This window comes from Furipterus horrens, unplaced genomic scaffold (assembly GCF_987537825.1).
Source record: "Furipterus horrens unplaced genomic scaffold, mFurHor1.1.pri manual_scaffold_8, whole genome shotgun sequence".
Taxonomy (NCBI): domain Eukaryota; kingdom Metazoa; phylum Chordata; class Mammalia; order Chiroptera; family Furipteridae; genus Furipterus; species Furipterus horrens.
In genome coordinates this window covers 77231408-77253674 of record NW_028327178.1, presented here as the reverse complement: position 1 = coordinate 77253674, position 22267 = coordinate 77231408, and the positions used below count along the sequence as shown (strand labels likewise).

General features: G+C 37.2%; 2 protein-coding genes across 8 annotated transcripts in view; one reads left to right on the top strand and one right to left on the bottom strand.

Moving 5' to 3' along the window:
* The window catches only part of ESF1 (ESF1 nucleolar pre-rRNA processing protein), a 70386-nt gene extending 63766 nt beyond the window's left edge, over positions 1-6620 (bottom strand). Inside the window, exons 1-2 of the mRNA XM_090286042.1 lie at positions 6570-6620; positions 4557-5238 (exon numbers count right to left, since the gene is read on the bottom strand). Of these exons, the coding sequence (XP_090142168.1) occupies positions 4557-5196 (640 nt within the window). The 5' untranslated portion in view covers positions 5197-5238; positions 6570-6620. The remainder of the gene's footprint in view (positions 1-4556; positions 5239-6569) is intronic.
* Positions 6621-6717: 97 nt separating this feature from the next.
* Positions 6718-22267, top strand: part of NDUFAF5 (NADH:ubiquinone oxidoreductase complex assembly factor 5) — a 35990-nt gene continuing 20440 nt past the window's right edge. For 6 of the 7 annotated variants that reach the window (XM_090286038.1, XM_090286036.1, XM_090286034.1 and 3 more), the window contains exons 1-5: positions 6718-6984; positions 8785-8825; positions 11645-11708; positions 18069-18116; positions 19367-19470. In XM_090286038.1, the coding sequence (XP_090142164.1) occupies positions 6763-6984; positions 8785-8825; positions 11645-11708; positions 18069-18116; positions 19367-19470 (479 nt within the window). In that variant the 5' untranslated portion in view covers positions 6718-6762. Of the gene's footprint in view, positions 6985-7122; positions 7147-8784; positions 8826-11644; positions 11709-18068; positions 18117-19366; positions 19471-22267 lie in introns of those variants that run through there. The other variant, XM_090286041.1, reaches the window with a different exon arrangement.

Below are 22267 nucleotides of genomic sequence, written 5' to 3'. Positions count from 1 at the left end.
TTCTCAAAAGAAACTTTGCAGGCAAGAAAGGACTGGCAACAAGTATTCAATCTGATGAAAAGCAAAGACCTACAACCAAGATTACTCTATCCAGCAAAGCTATCATTTAAAATGGAAGGGCTGATGAAGTGCTTCCCAGACAAGGTAAAGCTAAAGGAGTTCATCAACACCAAGCCATTTCATATAATTATGAAATGTCAAAGGGAACTTATTTAAGAAAAAGAAGATCAACACTATGAACATTAAAATGACAACATACTCACAACTATCAACAACTGAATCTAAAAAATAAAAACAAAATCCAACTAAGCAAACCAGAATGGGTTCAGAATCATAGGTGTGGGGATCATTTGCCGTGTTATGAGCTGGGAGGGGGAAGGGAGAAAAATGGGGAAATGGTGCAGGGACTAAGAAGGATAATTACTTGGTACAAAATAGACAGAGGTAAATTAAGAATAATATAGGAAAGGGTGAATCCAAAGAACTTATATGCATGACCCATGGACATGAACTAAGGGGGGTGGTATTGCTGGAGAGAAGGGGGTTACTGGGAAGAGGTGTGCAAAGGGAAAAGAAATTGGGACTACTGTAACAACATAATCGATAAAATATACTTAAAAAAAAAAAGAAAAGAAAAGAAAAGCAATCAGTGCCCTCAACGAACTAGTTGAGTAAAGAGGATAGATGGACAGACAGTGATCAAATAAAATCATATCAATACATTTAAAACATACAATTAGAACTAGGATAAGTACAAAGTAGGAATGTTATATAAAGGTATGAGTTGCTACTTGAAGGATGAAAAGGAATTAAGTAAACAAGGTTTAACAAATAGATTAGGAAAATGTTCCAGACAGAAAGAGAAGTGTATGAAAAGATCCACTAATAGAAAAAAAGTCGGAAAGCATACGTAAATATCAGATAACCAGGAGTCAAGTAAGAAATTACATTGAAGAGTTACACTATCCATAAACCACGTAGAAGGTTTAGACTTTCTCATGAAGTAATAAGAAGCCACTGCTGTTTTTGGAAGGAAAGACATCTGATTTGCCTATCGAGAAGATCACCTTGACTAAGCTGTAGAAAACTGTAGTCAAGAGTGGATGTGAATAGTGAAGTGCAGTATGTACTCATGGCAAGAAATGAAGATAGCATTAAACTGGTGGCAGGAGAAATGTAGAGAAGAGAATAGAGTCACTTCTGACTTTCAGAGTCAGTGAGAAAGTAAAATCAATATTAATCAGTGCCAGGGGCTTAGAATGGGGCAATGTTGGGAAAGAACCAATTTGTTCATTTCGTAGAGGCAGATCATCAGTTCAGTTTTGGATATGTTGAATTAGAATCGCTTTTGAGTCATTTAAGAAGACTCAAAAAGCACTTTTAGCAAGAAAACTGTTGGCTATAGAGCCTACAGCTCTGAGAAGTCTCACAGCCAAAATTTTTTACTCATTTGTTATAAACAAGTTGTGATGTGAATGACAATATATGAAGAGAATGACATAATAATTTTAACTTTTCTGCTAAATCTTGAACTTTGTAACTACCTTATAGTTAGTATATCTGAAGAGTGAAACACTGATATTACTTAAATTAGATATTTTTGGCTCTCACAATTCTAAAAGGACTAATTTTCTATTTCTAAAATCATGCTTCTGTATACTGTACATATAATATAAATGGTATATATTATCTTACATGTTTTATTCATCTTTAAGTTGGAACTTAGTTTAAGACTAGGAATGAAATTGGAATTTAGTTTTTCTCTTGGTCCTATAAACTTATAATAATCATTCTTTGACCATCTGTATTAAGTATCTACTATGTACAAAGTATTGAGTAAGGAAAAGGAAAAAGGAAGATGATTTGTAATATGATCTCATACTCCTGATGAGTTCATAAACAAAAAAATTTGTTTGCTGATTTATGAAGCTATATTCTAAAGCACCACAGAGACACATCTAAGTTTGCCTGCAGAGAGGTCATTATAATAAGGAAGGCTTCACAAAGATGTCATATGACCTGAAACTAAATGGAAAGTTTTTTTTTAAGAGGAAAAGTAGAAAATGGGCTTTTATTTTTAAAAGATTTTATTTAGTTTTTAGAGAGAGGGGAAGGGAGGAAGAAAGAGAGGGAGACCCAGTTGCCTCTCACACACCCTCAACTGGGGATCTGGCCCACAACCCAGGCATGTGCCCTGACTGGGAATCAAACCAGCAACCTTTTGGTTCACAGGCCAGCACTCAATCCACTGATCCACACCAGCCAGAGTTGGGCTTTTATTTTAGTATCGCGAGAGAGGGGGAGTAATAAAAACAGGCATTATCATAAGTTCTGTATATGGGATTGGAAAAACACTACCATAATAGTGAAAGAATGTTACAGAATTCATTTTTAATCAACATGCTCAGAAATAACACCTTGGGGACCTAGCTCTATCTACTATTTAATTATTTCTCAATGATTAGTTTGCACATCACCAATATTTTTCATTAAATTAAATATTTTAAATTAAAATTTAAATATTCACTTTGTTCTAAATAATATCTCTGAAATCAAAGATGTGGGGTATATAAATTTTTAGGATTCTTATATAAATACATGACTATTAACATAAAAAACTTGAGTATCATCTCACATATGACATCTTTTCACATTACAGTGGTACTACATATCACACTTAGGGTGTGATACATGGGAGATTTAAAGAAATCTAGTATTTTTAGTATTTTTGACAATATCAAATACATTCAGAGCATTCATTCAATTTTTGCTCAGAACCCACCACGTACAAAGCCTTATGCTAGATGATGTGAGATTACCTTTACTCTTAAATGGTACAGCTCTAGTAGTGATTGTAAACACCACTACTTAATCAGCTACTTAAAAAAAAAATGCTTTATCATTTCCACCTAATTATGAAAGTAATAAATGCTCATTGCAAAAAAATTAAAAAAAATATAGTTAAAGAACAAATGACTAGCAACTTTTCATTCAGAGATAACTGGTTGCTTATTTTGGTATATTAACTCCCTAAATTTCTATGATACATCCACTAATTTATTTTTAAGTAGTTGGTCATACAATTTATGCTATTTTGTAACCATTTTTAAAACTGCAGAAATCATAGTCAAGTTTGGATGTACCATAACTTACTTAATCAATATCCTAATGATGTTACCATTTTTTAAAATGTAAAAACAATGCTACAATGTATATTCTTGCACACATGTCCAATTATTTACTTTAAATAAATTCTTAGGGGTGCAAAAGCTAAGCATCAACATTTTAAAATGACACATAATACCAAACTGCAACTCCTCACATCATCTTTACTTAATAGCTATTAAAAAAATCTTGGCATACAGTAGTTTCTTGAATGATAACTGATGAATCAACAATGAAAGATGGTTATTATTCATGGAATCCCTTCATTCCTACTTATAGATAATACCTTTTCTAAGCTACAGCAAGAAACCCCTTACCAAAATAACAGTTTTCTATTATTTTTTCTGATTACTGTATCTGGAGTGACTTCAGAATTCTCATAGTCCTCTGCTGAACATCTTCTATGGCTCTTATGATTATTCTATTTCATATTATGGTTATAATTTCTTCCACCTTAGATCTGTGCTTTTCAATATGGTAGCCAGCAGCCACATGTAGCAATTGAGCACCTGAAATGTGGCTCATCTAACTTGAGATCAGTATGAAAAAGAATGTAAAGCATCCCATTAAATTTAATTGAATACATATTAAAATTTTTGATATACTGGATTAAATACATGTTAATAAAACTAACTCACTTGCTTTTTACTTTTTAATGTGACATTCAAAATTATATTTCTATTTTTACAGTGCTTTTCTAAAACACTGAATTTACCGGGTTGACTGTAAGTACTGCTTTCAATAGAACCACTGCACCAAGCTGTTTTTTGCAATAGAGGGTCTGCAAAGGAGTAAGACAGGCTAAAATAAAGGCCAAACTCAACTCACCAAGCCATGCACGATGCAGGAAGGCTATGTCTGCTCAAGGGAAAAGAACTTGTTGCTCAATAAAGATGCTCTCCCTCATCAAACTGTGAGTTCTGTGTGTTCAGAAGGGCATACCTTCCTCTAATTTTCACAGGTATTATATGCGCTAACAGTAGCCCTGAGAGGGGAACCATGTCTTACTCATGTTCTGTCAAATACTAATCATTAAAAGTAGCTCAATGAAGAAATGAATGAGTACCCAACTCTATTACCTTCTTCAGGCACAACTCTTATCATCTGATGTGAACATTTAACACTTCACCTGATTAGAGAATACAGCTTTCACTAGTGCCCACCACAAATCAAATTCATTATTTGACCTCAAGACTCAGATTTTTGTATCTCTTCTAGATATTATAGCACCAAATCAAAAATTAATGATTATGTATTTTTCTTTTATACCTTTATATTTCTAAATAAGCACTTGATAATTCATACAATATAAAAATTATATGTTTACATTTTTAAAAGATCAGAATATAAGTAACATAATACCAAAGAACCTTTAATTTTTTTCAACAAACCTGACTGCATTTCTCCTCTTGTCTCAGAATACTTGATTTTGGCAGATTTCAGAGTTTCAGAAGTGCCTGCGTCTACTGCCCTTACTCTTCCTTTGGGACCCAAGTCTGTAATGCGTTGAGCGTTATTTTTTTTCCCTTTTATATTTTTTGTTATAAATTCTTCACTATCTTTCTGGGGACTTATTTTTGAATCTACCTTCTTAGATTTGCATGAGTTTTTCATTCTCTGAATTGTGTCAGAGTTATCTAAATTGCTTTTATTTCCAAAATCCTTTTGGTTAATTTTCTTGGTTTCTTTCTTTTTCCCCTCAACTAGGTTTTTTGATTCTATTTCATTTTTCTGGGTTTTTTTCTTCTTTATTTTCTTCTGGCTCAAAGCTTTGTTATCTTCACCCGAGAGATCTGAATCAGAATCTGAAAGGTCATAAAAACGTTTCAAGTCCTCTGTAGTGCTGTGGTTGACAGGGCGTCCTCTTTTATCCACAGCATAACTCAACTTGAACTTTTTGTCATGAAACATTGCTCGAAACCTCTTGTCAATTTTGACTTTTCGATCCTTTTCTGGCATTTCCCAAAATCTTGGGTCCTTTGTAACCCGCTTAAACCGCTGATCACTCATTACTTCTTGCTTGGATGCCATTTTTAAATGTCTGACTGGACAAATAACTGAAGAAACCAAACACTGAAAAATAAAACAAATGTTACAATAATGAAGGAGCAGTAATATAATTAAATGAAATTCTTTGGAAAAAATATTAATTCACAAATATAAAGTTAAATGCAAATAAAAGTAACAAGTCTGATTTCATTTAGAAACTATTCAGTTATATGCAGAAAACAAAAAAGTATCAAAATATCTTATTTACGTTCCAGAACATTTGAAGAAATAAATTTAAGGCAGAAGCAAGCAGAATTCCAAGGCAAATGCTTAACAGCCAATTGCACTCTAATTTCTATATTTCTATTTGTATACTTGTATGCATTACAAATTAAAAGCTAATGTAATTAAGATTCCCAAGCCTCAACTGGTCTCATTTTTTCCTTCACAATCTGGTCCGAATCTCTGTTAAATCTTAGCTCATGTCACTTTGAACAGCCTTTACTTCTAAAAGGCTAGTCTCATAACAAAGCAGACTAAAATCAAGTCAGGTTTAGTTCACAAGATTCTCTTTTTAGATCCAACTATCCTTCAAGAAGCAGACGAAGTCTCACTCTAGTTAATAAATATCACATCTTCCTGTAATTTATTATTCTAGAAGTAACCAAGGCTCAAATGGGCTGATTCCCACCCCCAGACATATTGGGATACATGTGTATGTGATCAGTACTGTTTCTTGAAAATAGTCAATAGTACCTTTAGATCTGATTTTTGCAGTTAAAAGTCGCCGATTTTGGGGAGCAAAAAATAATTAAACAGTGTAGTAGTGCTTTGTTTCAAAAGCAAGGTTCGACGATAAAGCTGTATCTTTTTCTTAGAAATTGAAAACAATTTTATACACCAAGAAAAATCAAAGTTTTCAGTAAACCACTTGCACACTTAAAAATAGTATTAATCACCGCGTGCCAGGTAGTGTTCTATGAGTTTTAGATGTATTAACGCATTTAACACTCCGAACAGACTTAGGAAGTAGGTACCATCTCATCCAACTACCAGAGGCAGCGCATATACACTTTTAGAACGAAAGCACTCAACACACTTCAGATATTCAGAGAAGGGAAGGCGACCCTGATACACTTCTGACGCCCGGACTCATGTCCGCAGACCACCCTCCCCTTATATCCACCCTCTAACGCGGGGAACATACAGGGTAGCCCCGGACCGAGGGTCAACCTAGCTACCAAACCTCAGGACGCTACCATTGGGCTGAGGTCCCTCGACAGGACCCTGATAAAGGTCAAGAAAGTCTGGAAAATGAAGCCAGAAAGGCAAGGAGGAAGGGTGCACCGCTCACGACTCCTGTGAGAGACCGATTCCGCCCTTTCCCAGCCCTTGTCGAACCGTACACCACTCACCTCCTAGGAGCCTTCTTCGAGTCTCACGTGGGACCACACCCACAATCCTCCGCGTTACGCTACGCCGTAATGGCACGCGAACTGGGCCAAACTACTTCCCCTTTCCCTTTGCGAAGAGATCCTGAGTAGTTGCCCGAGCTGTGGCGGCGCATGCGCACGATAGGCGCGCCATCCAGAGGTGTTCTCCAAAAAGATGCTGCGGCTGACTCCGCTCTCGCTTCTGTGGCCGCGACCTCCGGCGGCGGGGGTCCCGGGGAAGAACCTAGGTGTTAGAAAGGCTGCCTCTGGCGTCACTTCCCCGGGCAGCGCCTCGCCCAGAGCCCTGAATATCTTCGACCGGGATTTGAAGAGGAAACAGAAGAACTGGGCGGCCCGGCAGCCCGATCCTATGAAGTTTGACTACCTGAAGGAGGAGGTGAGTCCACAAGGCAGCGGGGGAGGGCGACGACGAGCCTTGGCTTCGGGTCTCCGAGCTCTGAGCAGGCCCCGGCAGACTCCACACTCGCCGTGTGACCTTGAGCGCCCTTCCTTACTGGACCTCTACTGTAGTCACGGAAGGGGCTCGGATAGCTCTAAGGTGCCGTTCATCCATTCCCTCCCTCCCTTGCTATGTCTAGGGCAAAGTAGATCTCTGCCTTCTTGAGGTTTCATTCTTGTGGGAGGTGAGAAAGTGAGTGAACAAAAAGATGTGACGTCAGCTGAAGAAGTTAGTTGAGATAATGAAGTGAAGTGGTATAGTGACTGCAATGGCCAGGGAGGCTGCTCAGGCACGCTGCGATCTGGGAGGAAAGCCTTAGAGGCAAAGGGAAAGACAAATGCAGAGCCTCGGAGGCCAAAAGGACCCTGTAGAGGTCTACGGTGAGAGGAATAGAGGAGGTCGAGGTGGGCCTAGGTTATTAGAGCTTTAAGCGGTAAGAACTTTGGATTTCCTTCTTTATCTCAGCAGCCCATTCAGTATGGTAAGTTGTCCACATGTGGCTGTTGAGCATTTCAAATGTGGCTAGTTCAGTTGATATATACTATGAGTGTAAAAATGCGCTGGATTTCAGTGACTTAGTATGAAAAGGAATAAAATATTTCATTAATAACTTTATATTGATTACATGTTGAAATTATCTTTTTGATATATTGGGTTTAATACATATGTTAAAGTTAATTTCTCCTGTTTCCTTTTAATGTAAAGTGACTACCAGAAAAATTTTAATTGCACATGTCACTCTTACTGTTTTTATATTGGCCAGCACTGCTGTAGAGGAATATGAGGCTGTTGAATGGTTCTAAGCAGTGGAGTGATAGAATCTGGTTTTTGTTTCAGGAAGATGGAATTAAGACACATTAAGGGATTAAGATCTCTGGTTTGTGTGATTTTGAGAGACTTCCTCCTCTCTGCCCAGGTGGATTAGAGACTGAGGGTTTCTACTCTCTGGACACGCAGTACTGAGCTCAGGCCTAAGTAATTGTTTCTTCAGGGATGGAGCAAAATTGAAGATCAAGCCAAGGCAACAAATACTTATTGAGCTCCTACTTGGGGCAGAGCTCTGTGCAAGCCCTGGCCTGATCAGATGATTGACTGTGTTCTCAGGGTTCATCATGACCTTATGACCTCTTTTAAATTAGGGTAGGATTGGGGAGGGGGTGGGAAGTGCAATTTCTTCAGATTTGGCTGACTTTTTTCTAATTGGCAAATACTGCACAGAGAAGTTGTTTACTCATTTAGGAGTTCCACAGAATTTGTAAGTAGTCATCAAGTAATTGAGTTTTTAACTAAGTGATTAAGTTTATACATTGATCTGTAATAAACCCCAGCTAGTTAAATCATTTTTTACCTATATACTTCATGCTAATATAATGATATTTATGGACAATAATATGCCCATTATGTTCCTATTGATTTTCATCCTTGCCAGATATGCATACATACAGAGAGAGAATGGAGAATAAGTAAAATATGTTTAGTTTTGATTTCCTTTAAATTGACTTCTGAAGTAAGTCTGCAGTTTTTTTTCCTGGGACATTTTATTTCTTATGTTCCTATTCAGAATTTGAAAAGAAAATTACTGTGGTCACATTGAAAAGGGGATAAAGGGGAGTAGTTATAAACATTTAGAAACATAAATAACCTATGGATTGTTGAATACTGGAAAAAGAGTGTTACTTCTCTGTTAAACCTACTCATCTTAATTTGTGTGCATCATTGTCTCTTACAATCCCTCAGGTTGGAAGTCGAATTGCAGACCGTGTATATGACATAGCCAGGTGGGTGATGATAAATGCATAACAAAATACAATCAACTTTAGAGACTGGAGAGATTAGATGATGAGAGCTTGACATCTGGAATGGCAGAATCTAGATGAATTTATTACCAGGATTAGTGATTTTAATCCCTCTATTAGTCTCTTGTTTTCATACCTGGAAGAGCAAGTATTCTTCACTGTTGTCTACAAAAAGAATGAATGGAAGCACTGGCTTTGCTTCACTCCAAATCTGAATGACTGATCTTTTTGATTTAGCCAAAAACCAGTAATGTGAAGGTAACTCCAAAAAGAAAGATAAGGAATTAACTGCATATGGATTTTTAATATTTACTATACCTAGCTTTAAACATTTAACTAAAATTAACAACAGTCTTTTACCATCTAAGCAAAGGAGAGTTTGTCTACCTAGATTTGTTTCCCAATCAGGCTGTAAGAGACTTTGGCCATTTTATCTTAAGTATCCTTAATGGCAGTAATTGTTGTATGATAATTATATAAAGGCAAATTTGAGAAAAGAACACTTTCTTCAAGTAATTATTGAAACCTTAATGTATTTATTACTATGTTAGGCATAAGGAAAGTTTACAGATTCAAATTTATAACTACATGGCAAGAACCACAGTTAAATAATGGCTTTGTGTAGAAGTGCTCTGTGATGTTAGTAAATCACTTTTTTGCTTTTGTTGTTGTTTAAAAGATAACCATTAAATTAGACCATTATGGGATGAATTTATTACATTTGTCTATAAAAAAGGGAATTTTATAAAATCACAGACTCCTTCAATCATATTTTAGATATATCCTTGCTACTTATAATGTTGGGATGATTTAATTTCATAAATTTAGAGGAAAACGTCATTGGTGCAAATAATCACCCCATTTCATCTGTTTCATTAATTCCATTATTTTAAAGATCTAAATAGCTAATTCTTTATACTGTTGTCACTAATTTGCCTGAATTTTAGGCCACTTGTGATTTAATAATTGAAGTAAATTTTCAAAATCTGTTTGAATTTTACAGTTTTTTTATGTCATACTACTGAACAAAAACATGGTCTTTGGAGAAAACTGTGATTATAGCCAAAAACATTTCTTAAACTAATAGTAACTCTTCAGAATTAAATTATTTAAAATGCCAGTCTAAATGTCCTTGTACTAATGTTCTGTTATTAGAAAGAGTAGTTTATATTGTTAGTACTGATTTTGTGATGATTTTTAAAAACTAACCCCACAGATTTTTAAGTGTCTTATTTGTGTTATCTGAGGCTCACTTAATACTGATTTAACTAATGATGATAATAACTCAGAATTAACTTTTGTTGAGCATCTGTACTGGGCTAAATACTTTATATGCACTATTTCCTAAAATTTTCATGCCAACCCTGAGGAAGATGATATTTCCATTTTATGGTTGGGGAAACTGAGGAACAGCAAGATTAAATCACTTGTTTCTGGTCGCAGAACCAGTAAACTGCAGGCCCAGAATTCTAACTCAAGTCGGTCTGATTGCAAAGTCTGTGTACTTCATGGTGCCACACCCCATGTTCACAAGTAAGATAGAGGGTGTTAGGTAAATAAATGGTTTTCTCTCACCAGTGGTTCTCCAATTGTACACTGGTATTGCAGATGGAGACAGGTCCAGGCTTTTGGTGGCTGCAAACAAAGAATTGAACGAACTACACAGAGTTAAGTGAAGCAATAACTGAAGCGAGATTTATTAAGAAAAGGACAATTCCTAAGATACGGGAGTGGGCCATCTCTGGCCAGAGAATGGCCCCCTTCCACCAAAAGGGTGCAGGCATTATTGGGTCCCGTAATTCTCCTTGGTTGCCCATACAAGGGAGGAAACCACAACGCTAGTTTAGGATAAGGAGGCAAAGGTGAAACAGCGGTCAGCTGAAGCTCTGGTACACAAGCATGGCTCCTTGCCAGGTGTCTAAGATGATTCTCCGAAATCAGGATGTTCTTGATGACAGCTGCAGTGTTCCAGGACTTCTTCATTTCTGTTCCATCTCTTGCCTCACTGGTGTTCCATATTTTTGACATAGGTTTTTAACAGAACCTGTAAAGAGACTCCTTTTCCAATACGAAAAATGTTGTTAGTGGATAAAATTTTAAGTTTTCTTGCCACAAATTTTTCATAATTTATGGCCTACAATTAGATGTGTGTATTGATTTACTATGACATATATTTAGAGGAGACAGCATAGCATAGGGGTAATGGTTCTGGTTCAGGATTCAAACTGACTGGATTCAAGTTCTGATTGCTGCTTTTTAGTTGAGTGACTTTGGATTGACTTAACTCTGAACACGTAGCATACTGCTAAATCTGGTAAGACTGCAATAAAAGCGAGTTATTATTTAGTTGGTGTTTTGTTTTTAGTTTAGCATGATACTTCATAGTATTTTATAAACATGATGCTATCTAAGTCATTGCTGCCTCAGCAAATTTGAGAAGTAGAAATAATTCCTGATATGTATGCAGAATATTTTCATGTTAACTTCTTTTCATTCTTTATCTAGTTATATTATCAAATTAAAATACACCCCCTAAATCCGTTCTTGAATCCATGTCATGGAACAACCATATGGAAAACCAGTTGACTGAGTTCCTGTGAATGGCTAGGCCAGAGAGACTTGCTCTGTCTGTTATGTTTTCTGGTACATACAACTTACAAAGAGAGATGATAAAACTTTTTGAAAGTTGCATTCACTTTCAAATTAGTTGTTAGTAAATTATAAACAAAATTAGATCTTAATAATTATTTTATGAACTGTATTATTACAGATAAGACATAACTTCTGTGTTTGTTTTTTAGAGATTTCCCTCTAGCTTTGGATGTCGGCTGTGGAAGAGGTTATATAGCACAACATTTGAATAAGGTATATCTATTTGATGATTTAATTTACTTTGAAAATAAAATTGGCTAACTTTAAGGAAGGAATTTCGTAATCAGTTATATTTGGATTATATCAGAAGTACTAATTTTTTAAGTGATTGAACCAATGGTAGTTTTGTGTCCCCTCTTAAGTATTTTTCCTTAAAGTGGTTTTTCTTTACTTTGAATCCATTTTATACAGTGTTCCTACTGATAGTTTCTTTAAATGTATATAAGATGCATTGCTTTTTATTCCTACTTTGTTCAAATGTTTTTAATAATTCACAATAAAACCAGAGTGGCATTCATTTGGAAATGTGATTAAGCTAATTTTTAAATAGGAACAATACTAATCTTAGTGTGATAAGTAGCCTTTATTAATACTTATACCATTTTATTTTGCATATTCTAATTCAAACCATAAGACATTCATTTATTGTTTTAGCCCCTATATATAGGACACTGATGGACACAGATTAAAGTGGGATTTCTGTGTAAAATCTACTTAGAAAAAACATATACTTGATCAGGGCAGAGGTAGAGATATGTGTGATAATAGTAAATGCCACAGAATTGGCACAGTTATTTAACTGTAACAGGAGTTAAGGAGGAGAGAAATCAGTAGGTCAAAGACCTCAAAAATGGTACTGAATCTGATCTGGGATTTGAAAGAAACTGAATTGGTATTTCATAGGCATTGAAAGTAAAGGCGTGGCAGGCGGAAAGGCACAGAGGTAGAATGCTGTGGGTGTGATGTAGTGATGTTTAAGGAAGATTAATTTCAGGATGGTATGTAAGAAAGATTGAAGAAGGGAGAGGATAAAGAAACAGACCAATTAGAGAGCTGTGTTAAAGTAGAGACATGAGGGATAAAGACGTACCACCCATATGGAGGCAGCAAGATACAAGGAAGGGATGTATGAGGGAGACTTAGTAGAATCCACAGAACTTTTTTTTTTTTGGTTATTCAATTACAGTTGTCCCATTTTTCCCCCATTGCTACCCCTCCCAGTCCATCCCTTCTCCCACAATTATATCCCTCCCCGTTGTCCATGTCCATGAGTCATTCATACACGTTCCTTGACTAGACCCTTCCCTTACTTATCCCCCTTCTCTCCCTCCCCCCTCCCCCCTCCCCCCTACTGACTACTATTCTAGTCTTTGCCTATTTAGTTCGTTTGTTTGTGTTGCTCTTTAGTTTCCTGTATTAGGTGATATCATATGGTATTTTGCTTTCTTTGCCTGGCTTATTTCACTAAGCATAATTCTCTCTAGTTCCATCCATGTTGTCGCAAATGGCAGGAGTTCCTTCTTTCTTTCTGCTACATAGTATTCCATTGTGTAAATGTACCACAGTTTTTTTATCCACTCATCTACAGACGGGCACCTAGGCTGTTTCCAGCACTTAGCTATTGTAAACAGGGCTGCTATGAACATAGGGGTGCATAAGTTCTCTTAGAATCCACAGAACTTGATGACTGATCAGGTATGGTGAGCATGGCTGCTCAGCCTAAAAGACGTATTCATTGATTCCTTTTTTGTCCTCCCCTCCCACATCAAATCCATCAGCAAATCTTATTTGAATTTGAAAATATATCCATAACTGTACCACTTCTGATCACTTTCACCATTACCATGTAGGTCAGTTTTGTAGTAATCTCTTTATCGGCCTCCCTGCTTCTGCCCTTGCCCTTGTCCATTCTCACAGTAAAGTCGTCGGCAGCCGTCCGTCTCGAGAGACGATGGTGTGGCTTCTTAAAAGTCTATCTGCACCGCCGAGAATGGCTGTGCAGTCCGACTCGGGAGTGACACGGTATCTGTCTCCTCCCGTGTTGAATCGACATCTTGCGATGACGCTGGAGTGTCCTCTCCAGTGAAGCTGAAGCTACAGAGCCTGGGCAGGGTGATATGGAGGGTCTGCTGTTGCCCATGCAGCAGACCCCCCCTCTCTTCGCAGCTGAAGGGTCCAAGGGAAAGACGGAGTCAATACAGCTTGGCTTCAGGTGCGCCGCAGGAGTTGCCGGTGTTGACTACAACGTCAAACCGCCTTAGGGACTCCGGCTCCGTATTTTCTGTCGGGGTTTACTCCCTTAGCCTTTCCCCTGAAGAGGTATGCCGCAAGGCAGCGGAGGTTTTTTGGAGTCAGAGTTTTCCTTCTCTGTCACAGTAAAGTAATCCTTTTAAAACACAGTCAATTTATTATCAGTTCTCTACTCAGAACTGCTGGCTTCTTATGTAACTCAGTAATAATCCAGATCCCTAATCCATAAGGCCCTCAGTGACCTGGCTCTGTATTCTGTCTCTGACCTTACCTCCTTTCCCTCACTCCCCAGCTGTTGGCCTCCTTGCTGTCTTTCAAACCGGCCAGGGCTTTGCATTGCATTTGTTGTTTTCTTTGCTTTTTCCCAAGATTTTTGTATGGCTTCCTTCCTCACCTCTTTCAAGTCTTAGCTCAAATAATCCCCCATCAAAGATCTGTCCTTTCCCTGACTATTCTATAAAATAGGGCCCCCATTCTCTACCGGCTAGTTGCTTTGTTTGCTTCAACCATAGCACTCATTGGCCCCTGATGTGTTGTTTTATTGTATGTTGGTGTGTATCTTCTTTTACGGAGATCTAAGTTCCAGAGACATGCTCATTTCCGTTCAACACCAAATTTCCAGTACCTACAACACACAATGAAGGTTTATTAGATGCTTATTACATGAGTACATGCAAGATAAGTTTTAAGTTATGACTTCAGTGACTATAAAAAGTAAGGGATGAAATGAGGCAAGGAGCAAGGGACATTCCTATTTTAGATACATTGAGTTTGAGATGACACTGTTACATACAGCAGGCAGTTGGAAATGTGGAACTGGAATTGGGGTTTTGAGGTTAAGGTCATTGGCACGGCAATTCAGTGTTCTGCTCTGCCCCTTGCTGTCCACCTTAGACCAATTCCCCAACTTCTCCAGACCTCAGTTTCTGTAACATGTAAGCGGTATTACATTTCCACAAGTTGGCAAGAAGATTGAGACAAGTTAAGTTTGGCGAAGTGGAGGCTGTTGTTCTTACGTATTTGGATTATTTGGAAGCCTCTGTCGGAGGTGGCAATCGAAGCTGTAGGAGTAGGCAAGCTCTCTAGGGCAAGGATATAAAAAGGAATCTTCTACAGCTGTATGTATGGAGGGAAAATTAATAGGAGCCAACAAGGATGCCAGGAATAGTAAGTAAGATAGAAATTATCTTATTAAGGTATCTTTTATAATGTAAGATCATGGAATATTTTTAATGCCATTTTAAAAATCGTTTCAAGATGTCCTCTAACATTGCATTTATTTACTTCTACATATTTCTGGTGGATTTTTTTCTCAACAATTATTCTGTAGAAATCCCTGACAGAAGAGACTATGTTATTTATCTTCATTTTCTTTTTTTCTTTTCTGCTCACCTCTCACCCAGTCCCTGCCCCTGACAGCTGTCTGCCTGTCCTCTATCTATGAGTCTGTCTCTATTTTGCCTGTGAGTTCATTTTGTTCATTAGATTCCACATGAGTGAAGTCATGTGGTACTTGTCTTTCCCTGACTGGCTTATTTCACTTTGCATAATATTCTCCAGGTCCATCCATGCTGTCACAAAGGGTAAGATTTATGGCTGAATACTATTCCACTGTGTAAATGTATCACAGCTTTTTTATCTATTCGTCTACCGATGGACATTGGGGCTGCTTCCAGATATTGGCTATTGTAAATAAGCTGCAGTTAATATAGGGGTGCATATATCCTTTTGAATTAGTGTTTGGATTTATTTGGATAAATTCCCAGAAGTGGAATTGCTAGGTCCATAAGGCAGTTTCATTTTTAATTTTTTGAGGTAGTAAGGTATCTTTTGATTATAAGAAGCAGAACTCTACTGAAGCCAGTTGAAATACATGACATTTGTTACTTAGAGGTTTTTATGTCACTCAAGGATCTGAAAGTACAGCTAGGTGTCACAGGGATGTGGACCTGGAAACAGCAGAATGAAGGTATTTCTGTACACATGCTCTCTGGGATTATGTAGATGCTGCATGATTATTTTCTTATTTTTCCCTGAAGACTGTCCCTGGTGTTCATTAGTGCATGTGGCCCCAATGATGCATAAGCTACTCTCACTGGAGTGCTAAAGTGAGCTCATACTGGCTTATGAAAGCTGATTGTTAGCACTGAAATCAGCTTTTGGAGTTTTTGCATCAGGAAAATTGACAGATGCTACCAAGCAGTCCCCCACCAAAAGCCAGTTATTAAATATTTACCAGTACTCCTTGCTTCCACTCTAAGTCTACATTCTGTTCCCAACTCTGGAGACTTCTACCCCATCTCTAAGTCTCTTAATTTAAATTTTGGAGTGAGAGACAGGGATAGATAGTCTGATTGGCCTAATTTTTACTCCTTGTGCTTGTATACTAGTGCTGCCTTATGAGAGCCTATTGTGCACATCTCTTTCCAACTCTGCGTTTAGCAACATCATGTTGGTAGCATGAAATCCTCTATTGGAAATTGGCAGACACTACAACTCAGTGCACCTCTTATTGAGAGCTTGTGGTTAAACATTCACCTGTACATCACATCTGTACATCACTTGTCCTCAAGCAGCCAGGTAACTGTAGGATAACCCTTCCAAGTTGTGGGCAGGGAAGTTCTTTAAGAAGGGGATGTGGGAGAAGTGGAAAGGATTGGAATTTCTAGCAAAGGAGGGGGACAAGAGTAGAAAGTAGTGAGATTTCTAGGACACCATCATCAGTGCTATGCTTCAAAGAGGTCAAGTGAAGTAGGACTGAGCAGACGTGATTAGGTTGTTAGAGATCTTTATAGTTTTCATAGGGCAGTGAAATGGAAATTGAGGAGAAAGACACTAGTGAGAAGTACAGTTGTGGATTTCAAACAAAACATCTAGAAGGAGGTTAAAGGAGATTTTTGAAGATTGGGAGGCATCTCTGTTATTTTTTTAATAATTTATATATTTGTTTATTTATTTATTTTTAGAGAGAGAGGAAAGGAGAAAGAGAGGGAGAGAAACATCACTGTGTGGTTGCCTCTCACTCGTGCCCCCAACAGGGGACCTGACGTGCAACCTAGTCATGTGCCCTGAGTGGGAATCGAACCAGCGACACTTGGTTCGCAGGCCGATGCTCAATCCACTGAGCCAGGCATCTCTCTGTTTTAAGCTGAGAGGAGAGACACAGAAGACAGAGACTGCAGGTTGGTAGAGATGGTGATGGAGTGAACTGGATCCTGGAGAATAGAGAACATAGTGGAAGGTGTTAATCTGGGAAAGAAATATGGTACTCTTTCCTCTTTGAAGGAAAAGAGGATAAGTGATACAGTGAAAAAAAGCCACTTACCTGCCCCCGCCAAGCATCTGTGTTTAAGTCTTTCTTTCTTTACTTTTTGTAAACTGAATAAACAACTAAAAGGCAGGAAAACCAGTATAAGTCTTATGGCACAAGAGTGGGGACTAGCTTATAGCATATAATGCTTTGGAAAAGGCAATCGTCGGCAGCCGTCCGTCTCGAGAGACGATGGTGTAGCTTCTTAAGAGTCTATCTGCACCGCCGAGAATGGTTGTGCAGTCCAACTCAGGAGTGACACGGTATCTGTCCCCTCCCGTGTTGAATCGACATCTTGCGATGACGCTGGAGTGCCCTCTCCAGTGAAGCTGAAGCTACAGAGCCTGGGCAGGGTGATATGGAGGGTCTGCTGTTGCCCATGCAGCAGACCCCCCCTCTCTTCGCAGCTGAAGGATCCAAGGGAAAGACGGAGTCAATACAGCTTGGTTTCAGGTGCGCCGCAGGAGTTGCCGGTGTTGACTACAACGTCAAACCGCCTTAGGGACTCCGGCTCCGTATTTTCTGTCGGGGTTTACTCCCTTAGCCTTTCCCCTGAAGAGGTATGCCGCAAGGCAGCGGAGGTTTTTTGGAGTCAGAGTTTTCCTTCTCTGATGTGCCCTGACTGGAAGATCGAACCAGCGACACTTAGCTCGCAGGCCGACGCTCAATCCACTGAGCCAAACCAGCCAGGGGTGGAAAAGGCAATACATATGCCTTAATGCAGTAGAGCTAATTAAGGATGCCGATTATTCACACCTGTGTTCTCAGTTTACTAAATATAGTTAAATATGTTAAGTATAAGGTTGGCTTCATAAAGTTAAATCTGTAATTTAATATGTGTTAATAAAGGTATTTGTGCACCATACTGGTTTGATGCAGAAAAATGACCTTACAAAGCTAAAAATTAATCTGTAACTATCACATTCTCTGTAGAAGTTTCAGCATTTGTTTTATTGTTACTGGATTTTGGATTGTTTTGTAACATTGGATCAGCTTTAATTATTTTATTGCAGGAAACTGTTGGAAAGTTTTTCCAGGCAGACGTAGCAGAAAATACTTTGGTAGGTATTTTTTTAACACTGGTTTTTGACCTCCTGGTTTGACTTTTAGTTCTTAATTTCTTTATTTTTTTAAAACGAAAATAGCTTTTTTTCTGATTATAATTAACAACACACAAAAAGTTAAATAATACAGAAAATATAAAGGAAAAATCATCTATAGTCGTACTACTTGAAGGTATCCACTGGTGGCATTTTGGTCTCCACCTTTGTAGATGTTTAACTATCTCATATAGTTTCATACAAACAGTATTATGCTAACATTTCCCTCATATCAGTGAATTACATACAAACACACACACACGGTTGTTTTAAATGGCTATATAGTGTTCCAATATAAGAATGAATATTCCATGGTTTATTTAGCTAAATTTGTGTTGAAGGACAGTTATATTTCCAGTTTCTCAATAACCAATATTGTGATGAATATCATCATATAAGGCAACTTTGTGTGTTTTATTTATCTGGGAATAAATTCTTAATACCAGAATTTGTGGATTCCAGACTAACCTTAGAAAGATTGAAAAACTGTATTAAATGAAAGTACTCGCTTCTCCTTGTTGGCAACATAAGCCAGTTGTTTTGGGTTTGTAGAGTCTCATTATTTTACTTGCATTTTTTTTTTTTTTGATCACTAGTACAACCAAATATCTGTTGATGTTTTTTGGCTACTGATTTGTCTGTTGGTATTTTTTTAATTGTGAATTTTATAATTTTGTGATGTGTCTGTACCTTGTCCTTTATCTACTTTTATTCTAAGTGGTATTTATTCTAGCTTATTTTTTAGGGATATTAATCTCATATATGTTGTAAATATTTTCCCAAGCGTGTTTACATTATTTATTGCTTTTTAGAAGTTTTTGATTAGTTTGTCAAATACATCAATCTTTTTCTTTCTAGTTTCTGACTTTTAAGTCATCATGTTTACGCATTTTAATCAAAGAGTGTAAAAATATTTACCAATATTTTCATCTAGTACTTTTACGGTTTCAGTTATTCCACTTAAACTTTTTTGTTAAGTGTGAGATGGGTATCCTATTTATGTTTTCCTAACCTGCTAGCTAGTTTTTTTGGCTGGTGTTAAATATAATTTAAGAAATATTTTTTTGAGAGCCTTTGTGGCTCCGTTTTTTTTTGGAAGGGCTAGAAACTGCCAAGTAAATATAACATGACTTAAGTTTAACAAACAGTGGTTGTGTTAATGATTGAGATTTTATAAATGTGTTTTTGAACTTCTATTTTTTAACCATTAGAAAAATACCTTAGAAACGGAAATTCCTACTGTCACTGTTTTAGCTGATGAAGAATTCCTTCCTTTCAGAGAAAATACATTTGACCTCGTGGTTAGCAGTTTAAGGTTGGTAATCCATTTGTACTTTTAAAAAGTACATGTTATAATTAAATTAGATAATGGAGTAAATTCTTAATGCTGTTTTGTCTTAAAGTCACAACACAGGTTTATTTGTTTTTTTGTTTGTTTGTTTATAAACTCTTAAGACTTTTCTGGTAAAGGATTGTGGCTCCCTAGTGGAGATATGATACAGTACCTCAACATTTTCCCCACAACTTCCCTCTATTTGCTAAAGCTTATCGGTGATAGAAGGGTTTTTCCCCCTGATGTAACTTAGTATTTTGGAATTGATATTGTTGAGGACAAGAGTTTGAAAGAGTATGCTGATTACAATATTCAAATGTTAAGAGTATCTTTACTAGTAAATAAGGAAAAGCTAGTATTTCCTTTGATTTTAATTCTTTTTCTACACAGAAATATACTCCTCAATGTTACTTTTTTCTTTTTGTTCTTTCTACTGTATCCTCCCACATTCATTGCACAAACATGTATTACAAATATTTATTGAATAGATTATAATATGCAAGGAAATAAGCTAAATGCTTTGGGGGAATACAGAAATAAATTCAGATAGGGATACTGTCCCCAAAGAAGTTAGTGTCTACAAAAGACAAATACCATATAATCTCGCCTACTACAGGAACCCAGTGAACAAAACAAACAAACGAGCAAAACAGAACCAGAGACATGGAAACACGGAACAGACTGACAATGACCAGATCGGGTGTGGGGGGAGGGAGAGAAGGAGGGAAAGAAAGGGAAGGTTTTAGTCAAGGAACTAGTACATATGACCCACGGACATGGACAACAGAATGGGGATTGACTGTGGGAGTAAAGGGGGAAGTGGAGAGCAACAGGGGAGAAATTGGGACAATTATAATAGAACAATAATAAAAAATATATATTAAAAAAAAAGAACTTAGTGTCTAATAGAAAAAATAAAATAGTCCATATCGTACCTTATTTCTCTGCCTTATTGTAGTCAGATTTTCTTTCAACATGCTCAATACAACCCTTTTGATAGCTGTTTTTAGGGTGACCAATCATAATGGTTTGCCCTTGATTTTGCTAGTGTTACCACAAAAGGCCTGTGTCCTAGGAAACTCCTCAGTCCTGGGCAAACTGAGTAGGTCATGTTTACTGCTTTCTTCAGTGAGTTTGTAACTTCTTCCCTGCTTTTTGAGGTGTGCTGAGAAAACTTTAAAAGTATTCAGATTCCGTTACTGAACAAATTTTGAAAACTTTAGAATCTATCATGAAGTGAAAACCATTACAGAGCCTTGGTCTAAGGGAAAGAACCCTAGGCAGAGAGTCAGAACCCAGATTTTAACTTGAGCTTGCCTGTTATTTGCAGGTAACTAGCTCTGTTGCTTTCAGTTTCTCCATAAGAGAGCTTTTAACATGACCTCTTTAATTTTTAAAATATCTAGTAATTGTTAAGAAGTATTATTAAAGATAAATGGGAGTTTAACATACTATGGTTTTAAATGGGTATTCAGTGCTGTCTTGGAAGTCAGCATAAAAGGATGCCAACTCCATTAAGAAAGTGTGTATTCTACAGAGACTATGATTTTTGCCGTCATATATCACTACACACTGGGAGAAGATAAATAGGGTCAAAAGACAATGCAAGGGTTTCTTCAACTAAGTTTTCAATATATAGAACTCTGAATTTGTTTGTATTTTTCTTTTATGATCTCAAAAAACATGGGGTGTTATTTATTAGAAAACTCACTGAGTTAAGTTTTCGATGACTAATACGGTTTACCTTGGGGAAATTATAGGTCTTGTGAATTTTGTTTTCTTCTAATGTAATGGGTCATTTTTTACTCTTTGCCATTTTTTGCGTTTTACCCCAGTGGCAGGTTATTTTTTTTGCTCATGTATCCTAGCAACCTTGAGCCCCCCCCCCCCTTTGCTAGCTGACCCTAGCTGTAGCCAAGGACATGAGAATAGTTTTGTGCCAAGTATTTATCAGCTGAAGCTCCTTCTAAATTAGAAAGTGTGTATATATGTAGTTTCTCGCGCCTGTGTAGTTTTTTTGTTGTTATCTGGCTACCCCAAGGACATGAGTATAGTTCTTTTGCCTTTAAAAACCTTTTAGTCTGTAAGGCGGGGCGGCTCTCCCATCTTCTGCTTCTGAAAGTGGGAAGACCCGTCCCTGGCCAGGTAAATAAGCACCATAAATTTATTTCTAAATTGCCTTGTGTCCTCTTTGCTCGCTAATGTTCCATAACACTAGGAAACAGCTTAATTTTTGGTTTAATTGATAAACTTTTTTGAACATGTCATCACGTGCTTATTTTTACTACTTCAAATAAGTTTTCAGAATAGCACTAAAGATGAGATGCTGGATAGGAATGACTTTTACTTTATTTTTCCCCAGCTTTATTGAATTATTATTTATATATAACATATGTAAGTTTAAGTTATACAATGTAGTGATCACATACATGTGTATATTGCAAAATGATTATCACAATAAGGTTAGTTAACGTCTTCATCCGTTCACATTATTATGGATTTTGTGTGTGTGGTGATAGCATTTAAGATCTACTCTCTTAAAAACCTTGAAGAGTATAATACAGTATTGTTCATTATAGTCACCATTCAGTACATTAGATCCCTAAATCTTACTCATCTCTTGCCTCTGATAAACTACCATTCTATTCTGTTTCTGTGTGTTTGGCTTTTTAAAGATTCTGTACGTAAGTGAGAACATACAGTATTTCTTTCTTTGTCTGACTTATTTCATGTGGTACGATGCCCTCAAGGCCCCTCCATATTGTCCCAAAAGGCAGGA